At 41.9% G+C, this 26,749-nt stretch overlaps 1 protein-coding gene across 9 annotated transcripts in view; it reads left to right on the top strand.

Moving 5' to 3' along the window:
• nos1apa (nitric oxide synthase 1 (neuronal) adaptor protein a) overlaps positions 1-26,749 on the top strand; it is a 479,658-nt gene that overhangs the window by 431,836 nt on the left and 21,073 nt on the right. For 7 of the 9 annotated variants that reach the window (XM_059984732.1, XM_059984731.1, XM_059984734.1 and 4 more), the window contains 2 exons: positions 16,936-17,101; positions 23,549-23,698. In XM_059984732.1, coding sequence (XP_059840715.1) covers positions 16,936-17,101; positions 23,549-23,698 — 316 coding nt within the window. Of the gene's footprint in view, positions 1-16,935; positions 17,102-23,548; positions 23,965-26,749 lie in introns of those variants that run through there. The other 2 variants (XM_059984740.1, XM_059984738.1) reach the window with 1 other exon arrangement.

Below are 26,749 nucleotides of genomic sequence, written 5' to 3'. Positions count from 1 at the left end.
CTCGGCTCTGCACAAACTTGTATGACTTGTGTTTAGTCTCTCTTAGAGACAGCACATCTATGCACATGTACACAAGCAGATGTGCTCTATGTACACACATGACACATACATATAAATATATATGCACCAATGTGCATTTTTGAGCACACACATATATTTACACATGCATTCACATCCATATATGTATATATACACATATATTTACACCACCACCTTCATTATCTCATCACTCTTTTAAATGTTTCATTTAGAAGAAACATAGCAGGGATTTTCTAAAATGGTTCTGGGGATGGAGAAGTTCATATACCTGGAGAGCTTGTGTTGCTCTCTCTGAAGCAAAGAAGGATTCAAGAAATTCTGGTAGACTGAAGGGTGCAGACTGAGGGAAACGGAGAGCAGGGAGCTCAGAGGGGCAGGTGACCAAGGAGAGGGTTAGAAAATGAGAAGCTAACTGAACAGGAGGTGGTGAGTGAGATGAGAGTTCACATAGCGGCAAGTGAAGGGGGGAACTCAGAGAGAAAGGGTGATAGGCAGCTGGACGTCCTTAGATGTTTCCATGGACAGGAGTTTGATAGTTTCCTGATCACATAGTGTCCATCACCACCTGAGGAATAAAAGTGTAGATTTTTCCTTTTTCCACGCAGTCATGAACTGAATACTTACAAACATTACCAGTTTCCAGTTGAACTATTATAGTTTCTCAATGCAATGCAAAATGCATTGTGGTTGATCCCCCAGGTTACTAGCCAGCACCTTACAAATCCGTGACTTCTATCACCAAAATGAACAACTAGGATACCACCACCTGCAGATTCCCTTCCAAGATGTACACCAACTCAACTTAAGCACGTGTTCTAGTCCTGCAATGTCATTGCATCGAAATCCATAAACTAGAAATCCAACAGTTCTGTAAGAGTTATTTTACCAGAAGGACTGCTACATTTCAAGAACAGGGCTCACCTTCTCAAGAGCAGTTAGGGATGAGCAATAGATGCTGGCCTTATGAGCAATCCCAAAGTGAATTAAAAAATGCTCATTTTTGCAGTCTTCAGCATGCTGATGATCTGACATAAATCATGCAGTTCGTATTGGTGAGATTTCTAATTTCTATAGCGATATAGCCCTGCAATACTGCTGGCTTTACCTTTGCTATGATTCAAGTAGATAGATTCTTGCTTTGTAGAGATCCATGGAACAGCATTGCAAATAGTCCCAATGGATCATGGTTAATTTTGATTGATTTCACTTTTGCTCCTTTGCCTTCACAATCAACTTTATTAATTATGTGCAAAGGACCCTGTGCACACTTCCATTGTCTGTATAACCTGAGAGTGTAGCGCCCCACTCCAACATTGCATGCATTCCAAGAGAAATGGAGAAACGTTGGGAAGACAATCAGAATTGTGTTTAATATCACTGACTCGCTGTACATTGTGAAATTAGTTGTTTCGTGGCAGCAGTACATTGCAATAGTGACATTGTATACAAGTTTGCTGCCGATACCTAGACAGATGGTAATAAGTTGTAAACTAGACATAAAAAGTTTGCAAAGGGAATTAAACAAGTTAAGAGAGTGGGCAAAATTATGGTAGATAGAGGTTAAGTATGAGGCTGTCTACTTTGGCAAGAAGAGTGGGTGTAAAAGGCTGTTACTTAAATGAAGTGAGACTGATTATCGCTGGATGGCTGTGTAACACTTACCCAACAGGCTGGTATATGTCTAGGGGAAAAGGAGATCCAGCCACTCACCAACCCCACCTCCCGTACACGCAGGTGCTGAGAGAATCAAGTTTATGCCGCGCGTACACACACAATGTCAAACTCACACCAAATACCGTTATGGAATACACTTTAAAGATTTTACTAAAACTAAAAGAGTACTATGCAATTCAGTATATATGAAGGAAAAGAAAATAAAGTAAAAGGCGCCAACTTATCAAACTTCAGTCAGTTTAGTGCACATCGTTGGAGTTCAACCATCGAACCATTCGACCCCTCGTCACTTTCCTCCGACCTCCATGTCCTCGCACCTGGGACCACCCCCGGTGGTCGACCGAGCAGTGCAGCGCACATCCACCTTCCTCGGCGTCTCCTTCCCGCCTCCCCTGAAAGGACTGCGAAACCCCCAAGCTCCCAGCCTCACAAGACAAAATAACATTCCCCATTGGTCAACAAATGAATACAATCCCCATATCAGCAAGTCCAAAGCTAAACAACTGCGAGAGAAAACACTTATCAAACATAAAGGCATTCCTACTCTAGCAAACCAAAGAAGCCATTTTGATTAACATACACAGCACATTGTACAGCTGAAAGATCAGAGTGCCCTTTTAACACAGATATTTTACATGTAGGTACAGTAAAGAGGCAAAACAAAACTTCAAAGGGCAAGAAGTACAAATGTTGGAGAATACTTTGCTGGGATCACATCTGGAGTATCACACGTGGTTTTAGTCTCTTTATTGTAGGAACAGAATTCTTGCTGTGGATGCCATGCAGTGAAGGTATAGTCCATTGGTCATGAGAGTAGAGGGGGTGTTTTATGAACAGGTATTAAACAGATCAGGCCCATAATGTCTGGAGTTCAAAAGAGGACAAAGAGATTTGATTGAAACTTTTAAGGATTTGAGCAGTTTCACAAGCTAGATAATAGAAGGAGTTTCTGTTGATAGAAGAGTCTAAACAATGGGTCATGATCCAGGATCAGGGATCAATCACTTAAGATGACAAAAACATTATTTCAGAGGGCCATGTACCATTGGAATTCTGTACTCCTGAGCTGAGGATACAAAGTCACAGAACTTATTAATGCCTGAGATGGACAGAGTTTTGGACTGCCGGGAAATCAATTACGGTGTCAATGGTCGGAAAATGGGAGTCCAGGCATCAAATCAGCTCTAAGTTACTGAATGTCAAAGCAGATTCAGGGGACTATGGCCTATTCCTACTTATATTTAGTTCATTGTTTTCCATCACTGAACTTCTCCAGGACTGTTTACTTCTCAAAAGAAAAATGAGAAGATGCAATATAAGCCAGGGGTATAATTCAAAAAAGATACAAGAAAAGTCTGGGGGTCAATGTGCATAGGATATGTAAAGCAGCAGGACAAGTTGAAAACTGAATTTTTAAAAGTATACAGAGTCCTGAGCTTGTAAAAAACTGTTTAAAATCGTGGTGGTGGATAAAGAGAACCTATTCCCATTATAGAAGTTAGGATTTCATAGTGTGGTTAACAGGACACTGGTGAGGCGCGCTTGAAGTATTGTCTTCAGCTTTGGTTGCTCTACTATAGGAAAGGTGTTATTAAACTGGAAAAAGTGCAGAAGAGATTTACAAAGATGCTTCCAGGACTTGAGGGTCTGAGTTATAGAGTGAGTTTCGACAGGCAAGGATATTGTTCCTTGGACTTTAAGACTCTGAGAGGTGAACTTGTAGAGGTTTATAAAATTATATGGGGTTTAGATAGCATGAATGCAGTCAGACCTTTTCCTCTGGTTAGGGAATCAGAACAAGAGGGCATAGGTTTAAAGTGAGGTTTAAAATAACAATTTCTAGTATACAGTTGGACAGGTACATGGAATGGAAAAGGTTTGAAAGTTATGGGTCACACCAAATGCTGTCAAATGGGACGAGCCTAGATGGGCATCTTTGTCGGCATGGATCAGTTGGGCTGAATGGCCTGTTTCCCTGTTTTATGATTCTGTTGAAAAGGCCGAGATTGAGGGGATTTAGAATGAAGGTGATTTGCAAGAGGTTAAAAAAATGACCTGACAACATATTTTCACTCAGTGGGGTGGGGAGTTTAGGGCTGGAATACACTGGTATAGACAGTATCAGAGGCAAATTTAATTGAGAAATTAACAAGGAAAGCCAACAAATATCTGAAAGGAAAGAAATTGCAGAGCAAGGAAGAGAGAGTGAATGAGTGGAAATCGCTGCATTGCCCATACAGAGAAATTGTAGGGAATATGCAGGTGGAATGGCCTCCTCTGTGGAACCAAGAGAAGGTCAGAGGCCAAAATTTCATATAGAAAGGGCAACGTCCCACAGCATTTCCACCATCCCCAGGACATTAGACAGAAGCAATGCCCTCCACATCTGCAGATGAGCACAGCTCCAACATTCATGAAGCATCAAATACAAATGATCCTACATGTTGCACCAGCCTACGCAGGCATTCCCCCCACCCACAGCACACTGTGGCTGCAAGATGTACTGTCCACAAAACCCAGCACAGTTTCTCCATTAAACTATCCAAACGCGCGACATCTGCCTTCAAGAAATACATGGGCAGCAGGTGAAAGGACTCCATGACCTGCAGGTCACCATCTAATCCTGACCTGGAAGAGGATCACCTTTTCCTTCATTCTCAGTGAGTCCAAGTCCTGGAATGCTTTACCCAACAGGATCGATGGAGTGCCTTCACCAACCAGCAGTGGTTCAAAAAGGGCCTCACCACCAATTTCTAGGGCCATTAACAAAGGGCAATAAATACTATCCTTGCCTGTGATGGCCATATTCCAAAAACATTATAAATGAAGAAAAAGGTTGTGGATTGTGTGTGCATTGTTGGAAGTTTACCCCTGAACCTGTTGTGACCTCAATAAATGGTAGTAAATTTAAGGGCACTGTGTGATGGAATTTCCTTTTCCATGCGAGACTCAGACCCAGGTATTCATTAGGAGACTCTTTATTTACGTGACACGGAGAGCCATCCCTCCAGAGAGAAATGTCTCTGCTTAAAGTCAGCACACGCACTCCCTTTATGGGTAATTCTAACAGGAATGGTTTGTTCAACATTTCCATATTTGGTATTGATCTGAGCAAGCTAGAGGGAAAAACAGCTGAATCACATTGCCTCGTGGTGTACAACTGTACGCTAGAGGGCAACACCATTTAGTCTTATGTCTACACGTGGATTTTCTGCAGATCCAGGCATTAAACAATACAGACACATGATTCTATAGTCTCACAAAGGCATTTATCCGACCCAGCTGGCCAAAATCCTCCACAGTGTGAGAAGTGAGCATCCAGAGGTTAATGAAATGGCAGTCAGCATTGATAAATTTAAAAAGTATTTTTTTGCAGATCAAGTAGCGAATTTATTGTTTTTTGGTATTAACATTAATCTGCCGCTGGTGATTGGATCAATATTCCAATGCACTGTACCTTTTGAGAGGTCTAATTGTACTGAAGCCAGGATCATAGAATACACAACAATAGCCATAAGTAACATCAGCTTTCATTTACATTGAGGCTTTAATTTTATAAAACATCTCTCAGAGGTTTTAACAAGTTTTTAATAAGTATGCTTTCTGTCTTAGTTATATGTTCATTATTGGAAAACTGTGCTTTACATTTAATCCTGTATATGAAGTATTCTGTTTTCTGATCTTCCAGCTTCTATCTGAAAATACTTCTATTCTTCAGCAATACAAAACATAATATCGCTGACAACTCCTCAATCATTATTAGTGCACTCTGAGAAGGATTGACATGTTCATACCACAAGCTACTTTACTGACAGAGGCACCAAGAAAACTCTAATCAGTCTTTACAGTACTAGAAATGAAGTGAGAAAATCTGGCTGAATTATTTAAAACTTTGAAAGGGCTCAGTAATATCCTTGTCTGGGGTATGGGCAAAGAACAATATTGTGAAGCGGTTGTTAATCATTCTTTGATTCTTGGTACATTGCTTTAACCAGATTCGACAGTCTAGCAGTGCTACTGCCTTCAGTAAAGGATGTTATGCTGATAGTTCCACTCTCTGATTACCAGTGCTGGCAAGGGCACAAAAGTATTCCACAGACACTCAAATCGAATCTATAGAGAGGCTATTCCCATGAGGAACAGCATCTGAAGATTAGAGCTAGGCTGATTAGAAAAGAGGTAGAGATGTCACTCAAGCTGTAATAGAAATCTGGAATTTACTTCCCCAGCAAAAGCTGAATGGTGGCTATGTTCGAGCTTTCAAGGTGGCCATTGGTAGCCTTTGACTAGATAAGTGAGCCACAGACTAACCAAGATTGATACATTGGTAGGGTTGCATAGGGACTGATGAACTTCAGTTCCTGAGAAAGAATAGGGTAAAGTCTGGACTGAGTGTACAAGAGAAGCTCATGCTTGATCATAGTCATTGGGCACAGTTGTGAGATGTAAATAAGTAAAATTCAACATTCAAAGTTAGTTAATACCTGCAACCCTTGTAATCCCTACGTCTATGATTGGACAGTCAGGGTGGCTCCTGTATAACTGTGTTGGAGCTGGTCCCTGTTGTGATGATCACTGGTGACGTTACACAACTTCTCACCATCATCTTTTGCGCACCGGGTGCATCTATTGAATGACAATGAAGTGTACAGGAAAACCGATTCTATTTAATCATCTTAAAATTCTAGATTGAAATCTCTGCTGTAGAATTAAATGTGAATTAGGTTGCAGTTTCAGCTCTGTCTGACTCGGGCAAACTTCATCTGACTTCTGGGACACACTCAACTTGGAACAAAGTAATAAACAAAGAATTAGCTCAAATTTCTATTTAGATTGACTGTGTTCAATTCTGAAGGATTAATGATTTTTCTATTTGTTTAAAAATTGACTTGGCTCACCACAGTGTTAGGAGTTCTGCCAAAATAGCTACAGTGTGGTTAAAATAGCTGCAATAACTCCCTGCTGCTATTTATCCAAATAGTCTAGCAGTGATCTATTCTGTCTATGGTATTATTGCATGCAGTTGGGTCTTGGGGTTTTGATCTAATTGATGCTTAAATTTAAAGCGAAGGAAATAAGTGACTGTTACCATGGAAAAGCACATCAAACATTGTATTTGCATTTGAATATTTTGTGTGACTGACCTTTTATTCATGGCTGCTCTCATTTTCTCACTGCTACTTAGAGCATTTCTTCTTCCATGCCGTTAGAGATCCCAAGGACATTCTGATCACTTGGACACTGGTGCCCTCCGCTGGATTGGCAGCCCTCCAGTCTATCACCTCAATAAACCCAAGTGGAACATGCCAGCCAATATAGGAGAAAATATTGTTACTCGTTCCCCTTTTCACTTCGTCCCGTGAGTTAGAGCTCTATAGAACTCTGCTTCAAGCACACTTGGAGGATTGTGGTGATTTTTAGTTGCCTCATTGTAGGAAGGGTGAGACATAGGAGCAGAATTAGGCCATTCAGCCCATCAAGTCTGCTCTGCCATTTCATCATGGCTGATCACAGATCCCATTCAACCCCATACACCTACCCTTTCACCATATCACATGGGACCAATCAACTTTGAGTAACCCATGGACTTGAGTGTAGAAATTTTAGAGAGGGTGCAAGGGAGGTTTACCAGAATGCTGCCTAGATTAGAGAACATGTTTTATGAGGAAAGGTTGAGCAAACTAAGGCTCCTTGGAGTAAAGGTGGAAGAAAAGCAGCTTCATAGGGTGTAAACAATTATCAAAGGCATTTATAGAGTGGGCAGCCAGCACACTTTTCCCAGGACAGCAATTGCTAATACCAGAGGATATCTCTGTTAGATGAATGGAAGAAAGTTTAGAGGTGATTGCAGAGGTAGGGTTTTTATACAGAAAGTGCTAATGCCCTGAATAAATTGCCAGGGCTGGTGGTAGAGTTTGATACAGTTGGGATATTTAGGGGTCTCTTAGATAGGCACATGGATGGAAGAAAAAGGGAAAGCTATGGGCTATGTGGGAGGATAGGGTCAGGTTGATTTTATAGTAGGTTACAAAGACAGCACAACTTCATGGTCCTAATGTGCCACTGCTGTGCCTATGTCTTGTGCTCACACTCTGCATGTCTGCAGTGCTCCTGTCAATGATATTTTAATTCAATTGCCAAGACACTTTTATGTCGTGTATGAAATTCTGATTGTATGTTAGGTAGTACTTGAACTGGTGTTATAACTTATCTTCTACGTCAGGGATAACCTTTTCCCATTTCAGCTCTGTGGGTCAGAAATGACTGATAGAACATGCTGCCAGAGGCGCTGGTGAAATCAGATACAATTGCCATGTTTCAGTGACGTTTAACTAGGCACTGAGTTGGTTTGTTTTGTCACGTACTCCAGGGGGCAAGGACATTTGTTGATCTCTTGTAACTCAGAGTACAGCATGTATATGATAATACAAATATAACAATAAACACAACGATAAGCACAAAACAGAATGCAGAGTGCAAAGTAGAGAAGTGCAAAAAGAAATGCAGAAGTGACGGAATGGAGGAAGCTGAAGGGAGAGTTTGAGACTGTGCAGCACCACTGGGCAGAGAGTTTGACACAAGAAGCTGCAGATGTGAAAATCTGAACCAACCTGCAAAGGTGCTGGAGGAACTTTGTGGGTCAGACGTCATCTACGGGGGAAGTCGATGGTCACTGTTTCTTTTGCAGTCTCTTCATTCAGAGGTGGTTGGTTCAGAAGTCAGATAGCAGTGGGGAAGAAGCTGTTCTGAAATCTGTCCATCCAGGCTCTCAATCTCCAGTAAACAGAATAACGCTACTGGCACTTCATAACTGGTGAGACCTGGGAGGTGGCAGGGAGTTCAGTGGTCTCACAGCCTAGGGGAAGAAGCTGTTTCCCATCCCCACAGTCCTTGACCAAATGCTACGGTACCTCCTGCCTGATGGGAGGAGCCGGATTGGAGAGATCATTGACAATGCTAAGGACTCTGCCTACGCAGCGCTCCTGATAAATAATTCTGATGGGTGAAAGAGAGACTCCAGTGATGCTCTCAGTAGTCCATGCAATCCTTTATAGGGTCTTGCAGTCAGATGCCTTGCAATTCCCATATCAGACAGGACCCTGATCAGCTGATCAGGACCCTCTCAACAGTGCTGCTGTAAAACTTGGTTAGAGTGGTGGGGGGGTGGGCGGAGTCCCTCCCACCTCAATCTCCTCAGAAATTGGGAACGCTGCTTTCTTGACTAAAGTGGTGCCGATGAGGGATCAGGTGAGATCATCCATTATGTGCACTTCCAAAAATTTGGTCCTCTTAACTCTCTCCATGAAGGAGCCATTTTTGTGCGTTGAGGATTGGTCAGTTGCACCTTCCTGAAGTCCCCAATCACCTCTTTAGTCTTATGTACGTTAAGTCACAAGTTGTTGCGCTCACACTATTCTACCAAGAGTTCTACCTCCTCTGTGCTCCGTCTCATCATCGTTGTTAATGAGGCCAACCACTGTTGTGACATTAGCGAATGAGATGATTTGGCTTGAACCAGCTCTAGCAGTACAGTCACGCATCAGCATCGTGAATGGCTGTGGGTTCAGCATGAAGTCCTGGTGCTCAGTGTGCTGAGCTAGAGATGTTGCTGTCAAAGCAGACCGATGTGGCCTTCCTGTCACAAAGTCCAAGATCCTGTTGCAGAGAGAGGTGTTGAGACCCAACGAGGGCACTTTACCCATCTGCTTCTGAGGGATGATCATGCTAAGTGCCACGCTGAAGTCGATAAACAGCATCCTGGTGTATGGGGCACCTTTTATCAGGTGGGACAGGACAGGACAGAGCGGAGTGAAGATGCTGTGGCATCATCACTGAAATGATTTGACTGATAAGGGAATTGGAAAGGGTCCAATGGAGCAGGAAGATGCGATCCATAACCAGCCACTCAAAGCCCTTCATTATTGAGGTTGAAGTGGGAGCCACTGGGCGGAAGTCATTAAGATAGGTTACTGTCACCCTCTTAGACACTGGGGTGATAGTGCTGGCCTTGAAGCCTGCGGGGACAGTGCACTGTTCCAGACTGATGGTGAAGTTGACTGTTAGAACTTAAGTGAACTGTCCGTGAGCACCTGACCAGGTATGTTATCAAACCCTGCATCTTTACATGGGTTAACCCCAGTTAGAATCTTCCTCACAATAGCTGCAGCCAGAGAGAATGCCTGCTGCTTTTGGGGGTGGGGCAGTTTAGGAGAGGCCTTCCTCTCTGGCACCTTGTTCTTTACATCAAATTGTGTGTTGAAGGCATTCAGCCTATCAACAAGAAAGGTATCAATGTTGTTGATGCTCAGGTGGGCATGTGTTCCCTTATGGTCTGAATGCCTTGCCACATGAGCCTCTTGGCTCTGGTGTCACAGATATTCACTCTGTGAATAGTCCTGTTGTCAGCCATGTCTTCTGATCTGCCCTCACCTACTGTATTTAATAATAGTAAGACTCTTGGCAGTGTGGAGGATCAGAGGGAACTTGGGGGTCCAAGTCCATAGGACGCTCAAAGCAGCTGCGCAGGTTGATTCTGTGGTTAAGAAGGCGTACAGTGTATTGGTGTTCATCAATCGTGGAATTGAATTTAGTAGCCGTGAGGTAATGTTGCATCTATATAGGACCCTGGTCAGACCCCAATTGGAGTACTGTGCTCAATTCTGGTCGCCTCACTACAGGAAGGATATGGAAGCCATAGAAAGGGTGCAGAGGAGATTTACAAGGACATTGCCTGGATTGGGGAGCATGCCTTATGAGAATAGATTGAGTGAAATCAACCTTTTCTCCTTGGAGTGACCTCGACCTTTTCTCTTTGAAGCGACAGAGGATGATAGGTGACCTTATAGAGGTGTATAAGATGATGAGAGGTATTGATCATGTGGATAGTCAGAGGCTTTTCCCCAGGGCTGAAATGGTTGCCACAAGTGGACACAGGTTTAAGATGCTGGGGAGTAGGTACAGAGGAGATGTCAGGGGTAAGTTTTTTACTCAGAGAGTGGTGAGTGCATGGAATGGGCTGCCGGCAATGGTGGTGGAGGCGGAGACAATAGGGTCTTTTAAGAGACTTTTGGATAGGTCCATAGAGCTTAGAAGAATAGAGGGCTATGGGTAAGCCTAGTAATTTCAAAGGTAGGGACGTGTTCGGCACAAATTTGTGGGCCGAAGGGCCTGTATAGTGCTGTAGGTTTTCTATGTTTCTAATGTCCTCAATGCACTTCTCTATATAGCCAGTTATCAAAGTTAATGTTTTGGATGTAGGTAGCAGCCTCCCTAAACGTATTCCAGGCCATGCTTTCAAATCAGTCCTGCAATGCTGCGGTTGCTCCTGGTCAGGTCTTTAAATCCCTTTGAACAGGTTTCACTTGTTTAATCAGTGGTCTGTGTGCTGGAATTAGCATAACAGGTAGGTGGATAGAGTACCCATGGTGGGGCTGGGAGCAATTTTGTAAGCAGCAGAGATTTCAGCATAAACCACCTCTGGTGGTAAGGTCAGCATGCTGATAGAATTTAACCATGACTGTTTTTAAGTTAGCATGATTTAAGCTGCCAACAACCATACAGTATTCAATTGAACGTAGAAACAAGGAGTGCTGATAAGACTGAAGCCAATGGGCGTCACGGGAAAAATACTCCAGTGATTGCAGTTGTACCACGAAGGATGATGGTTATGGTTGTTGGAGGTCAATCATCCCAGCAGCAAGATATCACTGCAGAAGTTCCTTAGGATAGTGTTTAGCCTCAGCCATCTTCAGTTACCTCATCAATGACCTTCCTTCTACCAGAAGGCCAAAATTGTGCAGTCAGTGCATAATTATTTCCATCTACAGTCCCTTGCTAACTGAAGTACGACTCATTAAGCAGCAAAATTTGTAGCATTAGTTCAATGATGCATTGATGTATTAACTAATTAGTTATAATTGACTGAGCAAGCAATTAGTAGGTTAATCTAGTATATTTGATTAGTTTTCTGTCCAGCAGCAAAAACAAACTTTTTGTAGTAATATTGACCGATTAAGTCTGTGACCGATGATAAATTATCAAAGTAAGTTAACCACATTTTACACGGATGTCTATGAAGGTTCTCAGTCATCTAGATCATTGTATATCAAGCAGTAGTAAATCAAGGCAACTGGAGTTGCTGTGTTGTCTAGAAGACATTTCACGACACATCTAAAGGGCTTCTTCAGTTCTAAACCATGTTGCGTAGTTTTCCGGCTTATAAACTCTGTGAGTTGTTTAACGGTATATCAGTCACATGAGGGTTGTTAAGAGTTGTAGAGGTAATGAGCCATTAGTCTTCTCTTTGCATGAACGAAGGTGAGAACTGTTGTGCAGGTGCCGGGTAGAGATGTTAGGACAACATTGTAAGTAGCTGATAGGTGGTGTCATACCCCACCCCCTCTGTTCAGGGATGGGTTTTTCAGAGTAATGAAGGTGACTTCTTTAACCCTCCTTTCAAATACAAAGATGTCTTCTACAGGTAGGAACATGGTTGTGCCATGGATTCACCAGTGTCTCCAATTGCAGCCAACTTATACGTGGAAGAAATAAAAAGAACACCCTTGAACACTTTCCATGGTGTTACTGTTAGATTAAGCATTCTTTGTTCATTAAGCCTTTTAGGACCGAGAGTGGTCTTCACACAGAGAGTGGTGAATCTGTGGAATTCTCTGCCATAGGAAACAGTTGAGGCCCGTTCATTGACTATGTTTAAGAGGAAGTTAGATATGGCCCTTGTGGCTAAAGGGATCGGGGGTATGGAGAGAAAGCAGGTACAGGGTTCTGAGTTGGATGATCAGCCATGATCATACTGAATGGTGGTGCAGGCTCGAAGGGCCAAATGGCCTACTCCTGCACCTATTTTCTATGTTTCTATGGTTACCTATATGAAATATGTGAATTGTATACATCATGATGCTACCACGTGATGTGTGTGGGCCTCGCATAAAGTAAAAAACGAAGTACATTACTTATCTCCCTACTCTCATTTTGCTTTCCATTAGGTTTAATGTTTTGAAGTTACAAAACATACCATTGCTAACAAGTTATTTTTAAAATGAACCCAAGACAACTACCTACCCATTGAAGCACAGCAAGACATTTGAGTGTTAAGAAAAGTAGCATAGCGCATGTTTTTTCAGAAGGGAAGGCACGATTGAGTTAAATAAAAAACAGAATTCACTGGTTCATAAACAGTGAGTACCGGGTGATAATAATCATTTTAAAAGAAGAGCAGAAGTAGCTGGCTACATCGAAAAGATGATGTGTTCAATTGCTCAACAGCTAACTGAATCGTGTGATTGAACAGTACTTTGAAGCAAGTGAAATAGACAATGAGAAATTAGTACTGACTTTGCTGAGTGCATTGTGTTAACGGCATACAGTTCGCTTCAAATTTGACTGCTCCAACCAAATCAGCAGAAGTGAGCTTTGCTGGTATCATAAAAGTAATGCAGGAACATTTAGACCAAAACCATATTTACTTGCAGAACACTTTAGATTTCATAAGTGGAGTCCATTTCTGCACACGTGGCTGAACTGAAGAGATTGTCTGAGTATCGTCAGTTCAGTAATGGGCTTCATGATACACTAAGGGGTATATTTAGTGTGTGGAATCTTACCAGAATCCATTCAAGAATGGCTCCTAACTGAAGCACAACTTGTATTTAAAAGAGCAGTTGAAACAGCTGTATCAATGGAAACAACAGACTAAAATGCAACTGAGTTGCAGACAAGAATGAAAGTGAGTGTGAACAACACTGCAATATCTAACCAGAAGCTGGCCTGGCCTAACAAATTGTGTTACTGTTGTGGAGGCACCTCACACACACCAGATCAATGCAGATTTAAAGATGAAGCTCACAGAAAATACAACAAAGTAGGACAGATCCAAAGAATGTGTCAGGCAGATAAAAACAAATAGACAGCACAGGGAAGAGGAAAAGACAAAAAGTCAACTTGCAGTTTCAAAAAGAGCTTTATTCTGCATACTGGTGATGAAAACTCTGATAATGATGAGAGCGACACAGGACTGCGTAGCCTTGTGATTTATGATGTGAGAAATAACAATAGACAAGCAATATAGCTTATACCAGAAGTGAATGGCAAATTAAATAAATAAAATTGGACACTGGCTAAGCTGCTTCAGTTATTCTGGAAAATGAGTTTCAATGGCATTTCAAGGATACTGAACTGAAGTCTGCAGATACCCAGCTTAGAACTTACGCTGGAAAAATGTAACTCCTGTGGGAATGATGTTCGTATAGTGAAATACAGCAACTAACATTGTACATTGGGCTTGCATGTGGTAAAAACAGGAGGGCCAACATTATAGGGGTGTGATTGGCTGAGACAACTACAACTTGAGCAGAGACCCATCCTCCATTTTCATTCCACATCCTCTGCAACAGAGTCAACTGCAAGTGAATTAAGAGAAGCACTGGATGATGGCACAACTGTTTCCATGTTGTACACCTTGAACCATTGCCCAACAGAGGACAAGCAAGTGTTGCCTCTATTTGGAAAGCATATTGGCCAAGGAAGGACCATGCTGCTCAGAGAAAGCATGAAACTGATGAAAGCAGCAGTTCAACTACAATAGTTTTTGTAGACAACATATCTGAAAAAGCTCCTGATATGTTAATCGGGCAATTAATTGCAAAATGTGGCTTGGTTTTAAGCTGGAAGAGATTTAAAGAGCTTCAGGAAAGTTGCAAGCATTTGGCTTTTGTGAATATAAAGAATGAGAACAGCTTTGCGTGCGTTAAGGTTATTGCATGAACTTCAAAGGGAGACACAGAACTGCTTATAAAAGTAGATAGAAAGACCAAAGCCAGCTGGATGAATTGTAGGTCAAAAAGAAAGGAGTCATTGGTGATATGAAAACATCAGATGATGTTGTAGATGAGGAAACAAAGAGGAGAACTCAGATTGTAAAGGGAGCAATAGAAGGATTAATAATACTCCAGTAAACTAAATGGACTTTCCCAAATTCAGGAAGCACGAACTAGAAGACGAAGGAAAAGGAGGATGTCCAGAGCTGTCTGAATTACTTCCTGCAGTATCAGAGTCAACTCATACATGGAGGAAGCCCGAGACCCTGAGATTGTTTTCACAGCCACAAGTCTCACCTGCCAAGCACAACAGCCTCCATTGTCAGGAAAGACGTATCCCATAAGAGCAACAAGTCCTCCACAGTGATTAATTCTTTATGTCTGAATGGCTCAATTTAAAATTGACTGTGCTGTGGGTGTCTGTATAGTAGTTGTATCAGATAGTATATTATGTATATAGTTGAGATGCATTTTATGAGTTGGATTTATAGCTAAGCAGGGAGGAGTATTGTGTATTAATTATTTCCGTAATATTTGGGTAATATTGTAAGTAAATTGTTTGATTAAGCATTTTGTTATTTATATCATGATAGTTATTTGTACAAACCATCATGATGGTAAATTGAAAGGCAACACGAGTGAATCTGCAGATGCTGGAAATAAATAACAACAAAATGTTGGCAGAACTCAGCAGGCCAGCATTTTGTTTTTATTTTTTTTATGATGGTAAATTGTGTGCATCATGATGCTACCGCATGATATGTGAGCACCTCACTTAAAGTAAAAAGATGCATCTCTCGACTCCAATTAGTTTAATGTTTTGAAGTTACAAAACACACCAGGGTGCTGCTGCTCAACAACTCCAGGGCCCACTGCTGTCTGTGCTGTGTTTGCACATTCACTTTGTCACATTATGGGTTTCTTTCCACATCCCAAGCACTTGCTGATAGGTTACGTGGCTGCTGCAAATGACTCTGGTACAGGTAAATGATACACAGGGTCAGGAGGATGTGGATGTGTGTGAAGTTGGATTTATTGTGGTTGCTCCCCAGCTGCCAACATGAAAGCAATGGGATGTGGCCTTCTGGTTTACTAAGGATTGGTCTCATATGGATATGATTGCAGTGGAGAGAGGATCATGAAATTCACCAAATTGATTACTGTGATGTATAACCCATCACCCCCTCCTGTTAAAAAGCCCAGGAGGGTTCCCAAGGTGAGTCTCAGCTCACAAGATGCCCATGGAATCCAGAATTACAAGTTAATCCATCACAGTCCAGCAGGTAAATGTATCTGCCGGGGCATTTGTGGGCCGAGGACTAGATTTTGTGTGGTCTTATTAACTCACTGAGCACAATAGGTATTTGAGTGATGCTTGGTCAAAAAGATCCCACATTCCAATTGTGACTACCAAAGTTAATGTGGAGCATCAAAATCAATGTGAAATGAGATTTATAGATAATATATGGAATATTAGATTGTCACACCAATACAGCTGTCAATGCCATGTAAAAAGCTACCCCTTCTAAATATCACATCATTCCACAGTTTTAAAATTTCCAGGATTAGTTAGTTTAGCATAAGTGAAAAGAAAGCAAAGTCCAGGTTACAATGAAAGTCATCATTTGGTGTCAAATATGCATGCAGCAAGGAAACCCATTATTGAGTCCATGCTGGATAATCAACCACCTAATTATACTAATTCTACATTAATCTATTTATTTAAATTACTCCCACAGCCACACCTCCCCGACTTGATTCTACTACCCACCTGGACACCGGGGCAATTTACAGAGGCCAACCAACCTAATAACCCGCATATGCTTGGAATATGGGTGGAAACAGAGCACGTGGAGGAGGCACATGCAGTCACAGTGAGAAGGTTCAACACTAGCACAGAGAGCTGTGGGGGTCAGGTCTGAACCCAAGTCACTGGTTGTGAAACAATCGTTGATCACTTTTGTTTCAGCTTTCCTGCACCCAATATGTAACACATCTTCTGATTATCTTTCCTTTCTCCAGCTGCCTTCATTCAACTTTTAACAGCTATGAAAGCAATGTGTCATCTGGAGAGCTGTGACCCAACCTTGGGCATTCCCTCTGTTCTCTCCTCCCATCACCACTCAAGTTTAAAATGCACTCATTTTCTCACCTTTCCTATTCTGGTTAAGGGTCATTAATTAGATACGTTAACTCTGTTTCTCTCTTTGTAGACGGATTGACACATTCCCGAACGGTGTTGCACAACCTGCTGAGTCCTTCCCGGGCTCTCTGCTTTTATTTCAGATCTCCACCATTGTAGACGCAAGCTTCACAGCCGCTGTGACTATGAGCAAATTCCCGGTGATGTGATAGATGTATGTCTGATCTAATTCTCCCCTTTCTCCAGGTCCACCTACTGAAGGATCAGTTGGCAGCAGAAGCAGCAGCTCGAATCGAGGCGCAGGCTCGGGTGCATCAGCTGCTGCTGCAGAACAAGGATCTGCTCAAACACATCTCACTGCTCGTGAAGCAAGTGCAGGAACTGGAGCTCAAGCTGTCTGGCCATGGTTCAAGTAAGCAAAGACCAGTCACCCTTTACCCACCCTTTAACAAACTGGCAGCTGCTAGGGTGTTGTGAACAGCCAGTGGAACACCCCTGTTTATTTTTCAAAATGCCTCTGGTGAAGATTTTTAATCTGTGAATATAAATGAAAGGTTTAATAGTTGTGAAATCTTGGAAGTTTCTCAGATTCCGATTCAGTTTATTGTCATTTAGAAACCACAAATGCAATGCAGTTAAAAAATGAGACAACGTTCTCCAGAATGATATCACAAAAAAGCACACGACAAAACAGACCACACAAGAAAAACCACATAATGTTTGGTAATCTCCATTCCAGAGTCCGGAGAGGCTGCTGTGTATCGATATCGTGCTACCATCTTAGAGCATTCCCCGGAAAGGAGCCCCAAACCCACCAGACAAAACAAGACTACCCAGACACACCAAGTCAAGAGACCAGCACTACCACCCAACAAACCAAAAACCTACACAAAACCACATAGTTATGGTTAACGTTTAGTTGCAACAGTGCAGACAATATCATAATTGATAAAAGACTAACTGACAAAAATCACATAATTATAATATTTAGTTAAAACAGTGCAGACAATAGCATAATTGATAAAAGACTAACTGACAAAAACCACATAATTATAACACATAGTTTCAACAGTGCAAAGCAATACTGTAATCTGATAAAGAGCAGACCATGGCAGGATAAAGTCTCAAAGTCCCGACATCTCATGCAGACGGTAGAAGGAAGAAAAACTCTTCCTGCCATGATCCTTGCATTGATACATTGAGTACACTGATAGTTATACTTGTACATTGTCAAGGCTGAGTCCTTTCATCATTTAAATATAGATAAGCGTCATAATCATGATGTTGAGACCTTGTGGTGCATTTCTTAACTTATCATGAATTTTATCAGATCTTACAGTGCTGGCTGTGCTTGTAATTTCTATATGCTTGCTTATTTAGTGGAGGATGAGCTTATAATTAGTCCGGAGGTCCTCTGCAGATGTCTAATATCTCCAGCCATGCACATCCAATGTTTTATATATTTATAATACAATGAAAATCTGTGGGGACATGAACATTTTGGAACTTGGAAAAAAGTTTTCTTTTTAAGTAAGGCTGTGACTATGTTGAGATTTATTATTCATGTGCACTGGGGCATCTTTTTTTGTTTTGCAGAGGAGTACAATTATTATAATAGAAGTGCCTGAAGTTTTCAATTACCAAGTGTCTCAGTTTTCAAATAGGCACTTTACATTGTACAAAATGTTGTCCTGTTCCCCTATAGAATTAGTGTTTCCCTTAGGTTGGGGTGTTTAGAGTCCGTTCTCACCGCCTCAAAATAAGTGCTTGGGCATTAAGGACAGAGGTAAAAAGAAATTCCTTCATCCAGACAACAACGTCAAAATCAAACTTAGTTCATTATCATTTATTTTCAAAGTATGTAAATATCACTATATACCACCTTGAGATTCACCTACTTGCAGTCATTTGTAGGACATAAAGTTAAATAATAGAATTTATGAAAAATGCCACACAAATAAAGACCGATGTGCAAAAGAAGACAACTTGTGCAAATGAAAAAAATCAATAGCACTGAGAAACTGAGTTGTGGAGTCCTTGAAAGAGAGTCTGTGAATCATTGAAATTCTCTGCAGTGGCAGCTCAGACCCTGAATATTTGTAAGATGTAGATCAATAGATTTTTTGTTAGATGTTTAAGGAATCAAAAGATGAGAGACTGGTGGAGGAAAGTTGCACTGAGGTAATTTCACTGAATGAAGGAGTATACAGATGGGCCAAATGGCCTCATCTGATTCTGTTTCTTTAGTGCTCCACTGTGTACCAGTGCCTCAACACAACCACTTCTCACTCGGGAAGCAGCCTGGTCGAGGGAAGTGCCTGGTGTGAAAAGTACTAGTCTTTGGTTCGAGAGTCTTCGGCAAGGAGGCTGAGGGAGGAGACTATGCCAGGCACAATTGGAGAGGGTGAAGACATGACCACTAAGCTGATTCAGTGTGCTACGTGCATGATGTTGGAGGTCAGGGACACTGATGGTGCCCCCGGTTGCTACAGCTGTGGAAAGTGTGTCCAGATTCAGCTTCTGAAGGAGCATGCTGCAGCACTGCAGAAAGAACTGGATGACCTCAGGTTTATCTGCGAAAACGAGAGTTTTCTGAAGAGGAGCTACAGTGAAGTCGTTACACCGAGGATACCGGTGAAGAGAGAAAGGGGGCGACGATGAGGAAGGAAAGGATGTTTGAAGTACAGGCGACCCCAGGGGATGTACCTCTCGTAAACAGGTTCACCCTCTTGGAAGCTGTCAGGACAGAAGGTACTGCCAGTCTGAGAGGCAGACAGGTCTGTGAGTCGAAAATTGGTGCAGAAGCAGAGCCGAGGATTCAGACATCAGGAAGAGCCATGGTAGTAGGGGACTCCATAGTAAGAGGTACGGAAAGGGGTTTCTGCGGCAACAGGCAAGATTTAAGGATGGTGTGTTGCCTCCCTGGTGCTAGGATCCAGAACATCACGGACCCATTGCAGGGAATCATCAAGGGTGAAGGTGAACAGCCGGAAGTGGTAATGCACGTCAGCACAAATGACATCGGGAAGAAGAGGAAGGACGTTCTGCAGTGGGACTTCAGAGAACTTGGAAGAAAGCTGAAAAGCAGGACTTCCAGGGTGGTTCTCTCTGGTTTGCTTCCAGTTCCTCATGCTGGAGAGGACAGGAACAGGAAGATAATGGATCTGAATGTGTGGTTGAGGATCTGGTTCAGGAAGCAAGGATTTACATTCTTGGACCACTGGGATCTGTTTTGGGGTAGGGATGAATTGTACAAAAGGGACAGGTTGCACCTTAATAGGCGGGGAACCAGCATTCTGGCAGACAGGTTTGCCACTGCAACACGGATGTTTTTAAACTAAGTAGTGGGGGGGAGGGGATGAACTGGAAATATAAGAATGGAGTTAAAGGGAAAGTGAAAATAAGAAAAGTTAAAAAGGACAACAGGATCAATGGAGTAGAAAGCTCAAAGATCATAGAAAGATCATACAGTATGGACAAGTGAAATAGGGATTGATATGAAAGGAGAGGGGAGTAACAAATTAAAAGTATTATATATGAATTCATGGAATAAAGTAGATGAGCTTAAGGCTCAGTTGGAAATTGGCAAGTACGATGTTGTGGGAATAACTGAGACATGGCTTCAAGCGGACAGGGCCTGGGAAATGAATGTTCAGGATATACATCTTATCGAAAGGACAGACTGACTGGCAGAGGGGGTGGGGTGGCTCTGTTGGTGAGGAATGATATTCAGTCCCTTGCGAGGGGGGACATAGAATCAGGGGATGTAGAGTCAGTATGGATAGAACTAAGAAATTCTAAGGATAGAAAGACCCTAATGGGAATTATCTACAGGCCCCCAAACAGCAGTCTGGATGTAGGGTGTAAGTTGAATGAAGAGTTAAAATTGGCATGTCGCAAAGGTAATGATACAGTTGTCATGGAGGATTTCAACATGCAGGTAGACTGGGAGAATCAGAATGGTACTGGATCCCAAGAAAGGGAGTTTGTGGAGTGCCTCTGAGATGGATTCTTAGAACAGCTTGTTCTGGAGCCTACCAGGGAGAAGGCAATTCTAGATTTAGTATTGTGCAATGAACCGGATTTGATCAGGGACCTGGAGGTAAAGGAACCATTAGTGACCATAATATGATATGTTTTAACCTACAATTTGAGAAGGAGAAGAGAAAATCGGATGTGTCAGTATTACAGCGGAACTAGGGAGCTATGAGGGAGGAGCTGGACAAAGTTCAATGGAACAATACCCTAGCAGGGAAGGCAGTAGAACAACAATGGCAGGTATTTCTAGGAATAATGCAGAAGGTGCAGGATCGGTTCATTCCAAAGAGGAAGAAAGATCCTAAGGGGAGTAAAGGGCGGCCGTGGCTGACAAGGGAAGTAAAGGGCAGTATAAAAATAAAAGAGAAGTATAACATAGCAAAGATGAGCGGGAAACCGGAGGACTGGGAAGCTTTTAAAGAGCAACAGAAGATAACAAAAAAGGCAATATGCCAAGAAAAAATAAGGTACAAAGGTAAACTAGCCAAGAATATAAAGGAGGATAGTAAAAACTTTTTTAGGTATGTGAATAGCAAAAAAATAGTTAAGACAAAAATTGGACCATTGAAGACAGAAACGGATGAATTTATTATGGGGAACAAGGAAATGGCAGACGAGTTGAACAGGTACTTTGGATCTGTCTTCACTAGGGAAGACACAAACAATCTCCCAGATGTAATAATGGCCAAAGGAACTAGGGTAAAGAATGAACTGAAGGAAATTTATATTAGGCAAGAAATGGTGTTGGATACACTGTTGAGTCAGAAGGCTGGTAAGTCCCCGGGACCTGATGGTCTGCATCCCAGGGTACTTAAAGAGGTGGCTCTAGAAATCCTGGATGCATTGGTAATCATTTTCCAATGTTCTATAGATTCAGGAACAGTTCTTGCTGATTGGAGGGTTGCTAATCTTGTCCCACTTTTCAAGAAAGGAGGGAGAGAGAAAACAGGGAATTATAGACCTGTTAGCCTAACGTCAGTGGTGGGAAAGATGCTGGAGTCAATTATAAAAGTGGAAATTATGACATATTTGGATAGCAGTAAAAGGATCAGTCCAAGTCAGCATGGATTTATGAAGGGAAAATCATGCTTGACTAATCTTCTGGAGTTTTTTGAGGATGTAACTATGAAAATGGACAAGGGAGAGCCAGTGGATGTAGTGTACCTGGACTTCCAGAAAGCTTTTGATAAAGTCCCACATAGGAGATTAGTGGACAAAATTAGGGCACATGGTATTGGGGGCAGAGTACTGACATGGATTGAAAATTGGCTGGCTGACAGGAAACAAAGAGTAGTGATTAATGGTCCCTTTTGGAATGGCAAGCTGTGACCAGTGGGGTACCGCAAGGTTCAGGGATGGGACCACAGCTGTTTACAATATACATTAATGATTTAGGTGAAGGGATTAAAAGTAACATTAGCAAATTTGCTGATGACACAAAGCTGGGTGGCAGTGTGAAATGTCAGGAGGATGTTATGAGAATGCAGGGTGACTTGGACAGGTTGGGTGAGTGGGCAAATGTATGGAAGATGCAGCTTAATGTGGATAAGTGTGAGGTTATCCACTTTGGTGGCAAGAACAGGAAGGCAGATTACTATCTAAATGGAGTCAAGTTAGGAAAAGGGGAAATACAACAAGATCTAGGTTTTCTTGTACATCAGTCAATGAAAGCAAGCATGCAGGTACAGCAGGCAGTGAAGAAAGCTAATGGCATGCTGGCTTTTATAACAAGAGGAATTGAGTATAGGAGTAAAGAGGTCCTTCTGCAGCTGTACAGGGCCCTGGTGAGACCCCACCTGGAGTACTGTGTGCAGTTTTGGTCTCCAAATTTGAGGAAGGACATTCTTGCTATTGAGGGAGTGCAGTGTAGGTTCACAAGGTTAATTCCCGGAATGGTGGGACTGTCGTATGTTGAAAGATTGGAGCGACTGAGCTTGTATACACTGGAATTTAGAAAGATGAGAGGGAATCTGATTGAAACATATAAGATTATTAAGGGATTGGACACGCTGGAGGCAGGAAGCATGTTCCCGCTGATGGGTGAGTCCAGAACTAGAGGCCACAGTTTAAGAATCAGGGGTAGGCCATTTAGAACAGAGATGCGGAAAAACTTTTTCACCCAGAGAGTGGTGGATATGTGGAATGCTCTGTCCCAGAGGGCAGTGGAGGCCAAGTCTCTGGATGCATTCAAGAGAGAGTTAGATAGAGCTCTTAATAGATAGCGGGGTCAAGGGATATGGGGAGAGGGCAGGAATGGGGTACTGATTGTGCATGATCAGCCATGATCACAGTGAATGGCAGTACTGGCTAGAAGGGCCAAATGGCCTACTCCTGCATCAACTGTCTACTGTCTATTGTTATCAGCACAGTTGTTTAAATGAATCTGTAATTCTATACAATGACAGAAAAGTGTATTAGAATACCTTAACAAGTTGGGCAAATATGAGAAGACAAGCGGAGTTACCTTTCGGGTTTAAGGCCTCCCATTGCAATCACTAGGTATAACTGATTTAGTGATGTGCTGATAGTGAGACGCTTCTTTCAGACACTTACTTAAGTATTGCTTCACATTTGTGTATTTTCATCTATTGTCTCAAGCTCATTATTAGAAGCAAAACATTCCACCCATTTTTAAAATACCTTGACTGTGAAGAGAAGGTGCTTTCTAGTTCCAACTGAAAGCTCTCATTTTCTGTAGTTTCTTGAATTGTTCCCTCATCCATTGTCTCCCACACCTTCTCCAAGCCAGGGCAGGGAATGGTCGAGAAGAATCCTGTTATCTAAGCCATAATGACAAGGTCTGTTCTTTTCTCTCTCCTAGTGGGTTCACAAGACAGCTTGTTGGAGATCACTTATCGATCAACTGTGCCTCCAGTGCTCTGTGACCCAACCACTCCCAAGCCAGAAGATGTTTGTGTGCCCCAGCTGTGTGATGGGTCAGATCTCCTGCTTCCTCTGGGAAGCCCATTAGGTATGGACGACTGCCTGGTAAAACTGGAGTGCTTCCACTTTCTGCGCAATGAAAAGAGTTCCCATGATGAATTCCTGGGAAGCCTGGAGCTGATCAAATTCCGAGAGTCAGGAATAGTGTCTGAGTATGAGTCTAACACAGATGAGAGTGAGGAGAGGGACTGTTGGGTAAATGAAGAGTCAGTCCGGATAATGAATGTGATGAAAAGACAGGATTTGGGAGATTGTCTTGATGATGAAATTGCAGTGTGAAAGTTTGTGAATACTTAGGAAAGAATTTTAAATGTGACAGACTGACCCATCCTTATGGTCAGTTAGCTGGGCTATCTCGTGTAAATAATGGCTAAAAATGTTCATTCCTGACATTATCCTGTTGATTAAGTGACAATAATCATTTGACATGACTCACTGTGCAATCCGTTTAAAATCAATGTGTACTTTGCTTCTTTAAATATCAAGTTTCCCAAGTTTAAAAAATATAAGTGAGGCTTCAGCACATGGTTTAAACTTTGAGAAATGGTAGAAGCTTAGAAACACATGAGGCAAGGTACTCCAGGGATTTGATTATAAGCGGTATGTTCTCTTCACACTGAAGCCTTTAAATGGATACTAAAGAGGTCAGTTGTGCATTGAAGCCACAATCACTGAATGTAAGTCATCCCATACATCGGCTGCCACACCATTACTTGTTGATGTTATATCTTACTAGTTAGCAACAGACAGAGACAGACAGTCTAAGAGTATTCAGTTGTTGTCGTCACCTTCAGAGTAACCTTAAGAGTTGTTGGTTCAGCAAAAGCAGACATTTGAAAAAAAGCTTTAGTCCCAGATTGTAGATGTCTGTGAGAGCAAATTACCACAAAGCTTGAGCTCATAATAATGCAAGAAACAATTTACAATTCACAGTTTATATCTATAAAGTACTCGCAAGAAATAAAAGGAAAGTTTTCAAAGCATTGTGCAGCAAAGGAAGGTCTTGCATACTTCATAGTCTCAGGCAGGATCTTTTCTCAATTGATGCAGATTAATTATTGCATTAGGGCTATGCCTTTGGGGGGAACGATGTGTAACAAATGGATTTGCCCCGACCATCACTTAAACCCTTGTCATTTGCCCTAATGATGGACAAAGCTATCTAGAGAGCACTGCTCTTTGCCTGTTGGTTAGGATTTACAGCTTCTTGACGGGTAAAGGCCTAGAGGAACAGAATACCCTTTCTGTTGTGCTGACATCACGCGTAGCTACTGCAATGAATGTCCTCTGATACAAGATCACTACTGTGTTGCACATTGAAAAATTGTGCTGAATCTGTGTCAACTGTGGCTTCATAACAGACAGTTAAAAACTTTGTTATCATCAGACGCGGTCATTTGAACTAGTGACCCCAAAGGGATCACGCTGCAATCTCTCTGGTAGGTAGTGGCAGGTTACCTCTCTGGATGCTTCACACATGTTTGGAGCCAGCTCAAAATAGATGCGGATTTTGACTTGTCATTCAGCTGACGCAATTGTGTTGGCCTTCATTAATCTTTCTGCAACCGTCTGGGTAAATAAAACAAGTTGGTTGCATGCAAGTTTAAATCATGAAATTATTTTAGACAGATAAAACAAAGCAGCTAAAAGACAGTGAAATAGAAAATAGTTCAATATATAGATTATAAAAGATAATTATAGGAGGGAGAGAAAAGATAGAATTTTATATAATAGAATATTTTATGGCAGCAATTGACTATTTTAATACTGTAAAACCTCTACAAACAGAATATTGGGGATTTTCGTAAATAGTCTATGTAAACCAAAATGCTTCTTGTTAAAGGTTGGCATAAAGTGTTCAGAATTCCTTGGATGTATTGCTACTGCAGAGTTGACTCGTGAGTTCAAGCATTTCTGCCACCATATTGTTTTTAATTTCAAGCATAAGGTATGATATGGACTAAATCAATGAACAGCATCATGAAACAACAGAAATAAACTTCCTCTCAAAGTGAAAATGCACATACTCTGTGAGAACAGTCTTCAGATCCTAACTTTAATTCCAAGAACTAGTTTTTGGTTATAATTTTAATTCCCCCCCAACCTTATCTTCTAGCCCACCCATCACCTCCCTCTTGTGCTTCTCCCCCCTTTTCTTTCTTCCATGGCTTTCTGTCTCTTTCAGCAATCAATTTCCTAGTTCTTTACTTCATCCCTCCCCCTTCAGGAGTCATCTATCACCTTGTGCTTCTCTCTCCCCTCCCCTCTTTTAGATCTATTTGTCATCTCTTTTTTCCAGTCCTGCCTAAGTGTTTCAGCCTGAAATGTCAAAATGTCAACTGTACTTTTTTCTGTAGATGCTGCCTGGCCTGCTGAGTTCCTCCAGCATTGTGTGTGTGTGTGTGTGTGTGTGTGTGTGTGTGTGTGTGTGTGTGTGTGTGTGTGTGTGTGTGTGTGTGTGTGTGTGTGTGTGTGTGTGTGTTTTTGGTTATAGTTATTAGTTTAACTCAGGGGGTCCCGACCTGGTGTCCATGGACCTCTTTGCTTAGTGGTGTTGGTCCATGGCATAAAAATGGTTGGGAGCCCATGGTCTAACTCTATCTTTATGGTTTCCACTATTATCTGATTCATAATCACTTCATCTATTGCATTCTACTTCATTGCTCTTTTTTTTGTAATTTGCAGTCTGAGCTCATAGTCTAGTGTGATAACATATTTCAAAAACAAAATGAGAAGCAGATTTGGAGACATGATCCCTGCAGACTTTTACGAGGAAGGAAAACACAAGCCCACTATTTACAGTCTGCTGTGGTTTCTTGGCACTAAGCTGCATGCCAGGGCATCCCATTTAAGGTCATTTCCTGTCCATGAAGAATATCACTCCTGACCATTTGAGCCTTAGGTCAAGCCCAGTTTTGGTGGTACACAGAGTGTATATGGTTAGCTTTGGAGGGAGAATCAAAAGGCTGAATTTGAAATCAATGGTAGTTGGTGAGGCTTCCCCTAGAATTGAATAGAATTCAAGAGGATCCAGTGAGGCCAATGGGATTCCCTGAAATAATCCTGAATGGAAAATAGA

This window comes from Hypanus sabinus, chromosome 11 (assembly GCF_030144855.1).
Source record: "Hypanus sabinus isolate sHypSab1 chromosome 11, sHypSab1.hap1, whole genome shotgun sequence".
In the NCBI taxonomy this organism is placed as follows: Eukaryota; Metazoa; Chordata; class Chondrichthyes; order Myliobatiformes; family Dasyatidae; genus Hypanus; species Hypanus sabinus.
Note: the sequence above shows the minus strand (reverse complement) of the source record. Positions and strands in the feature narration are given on the sequence as shown.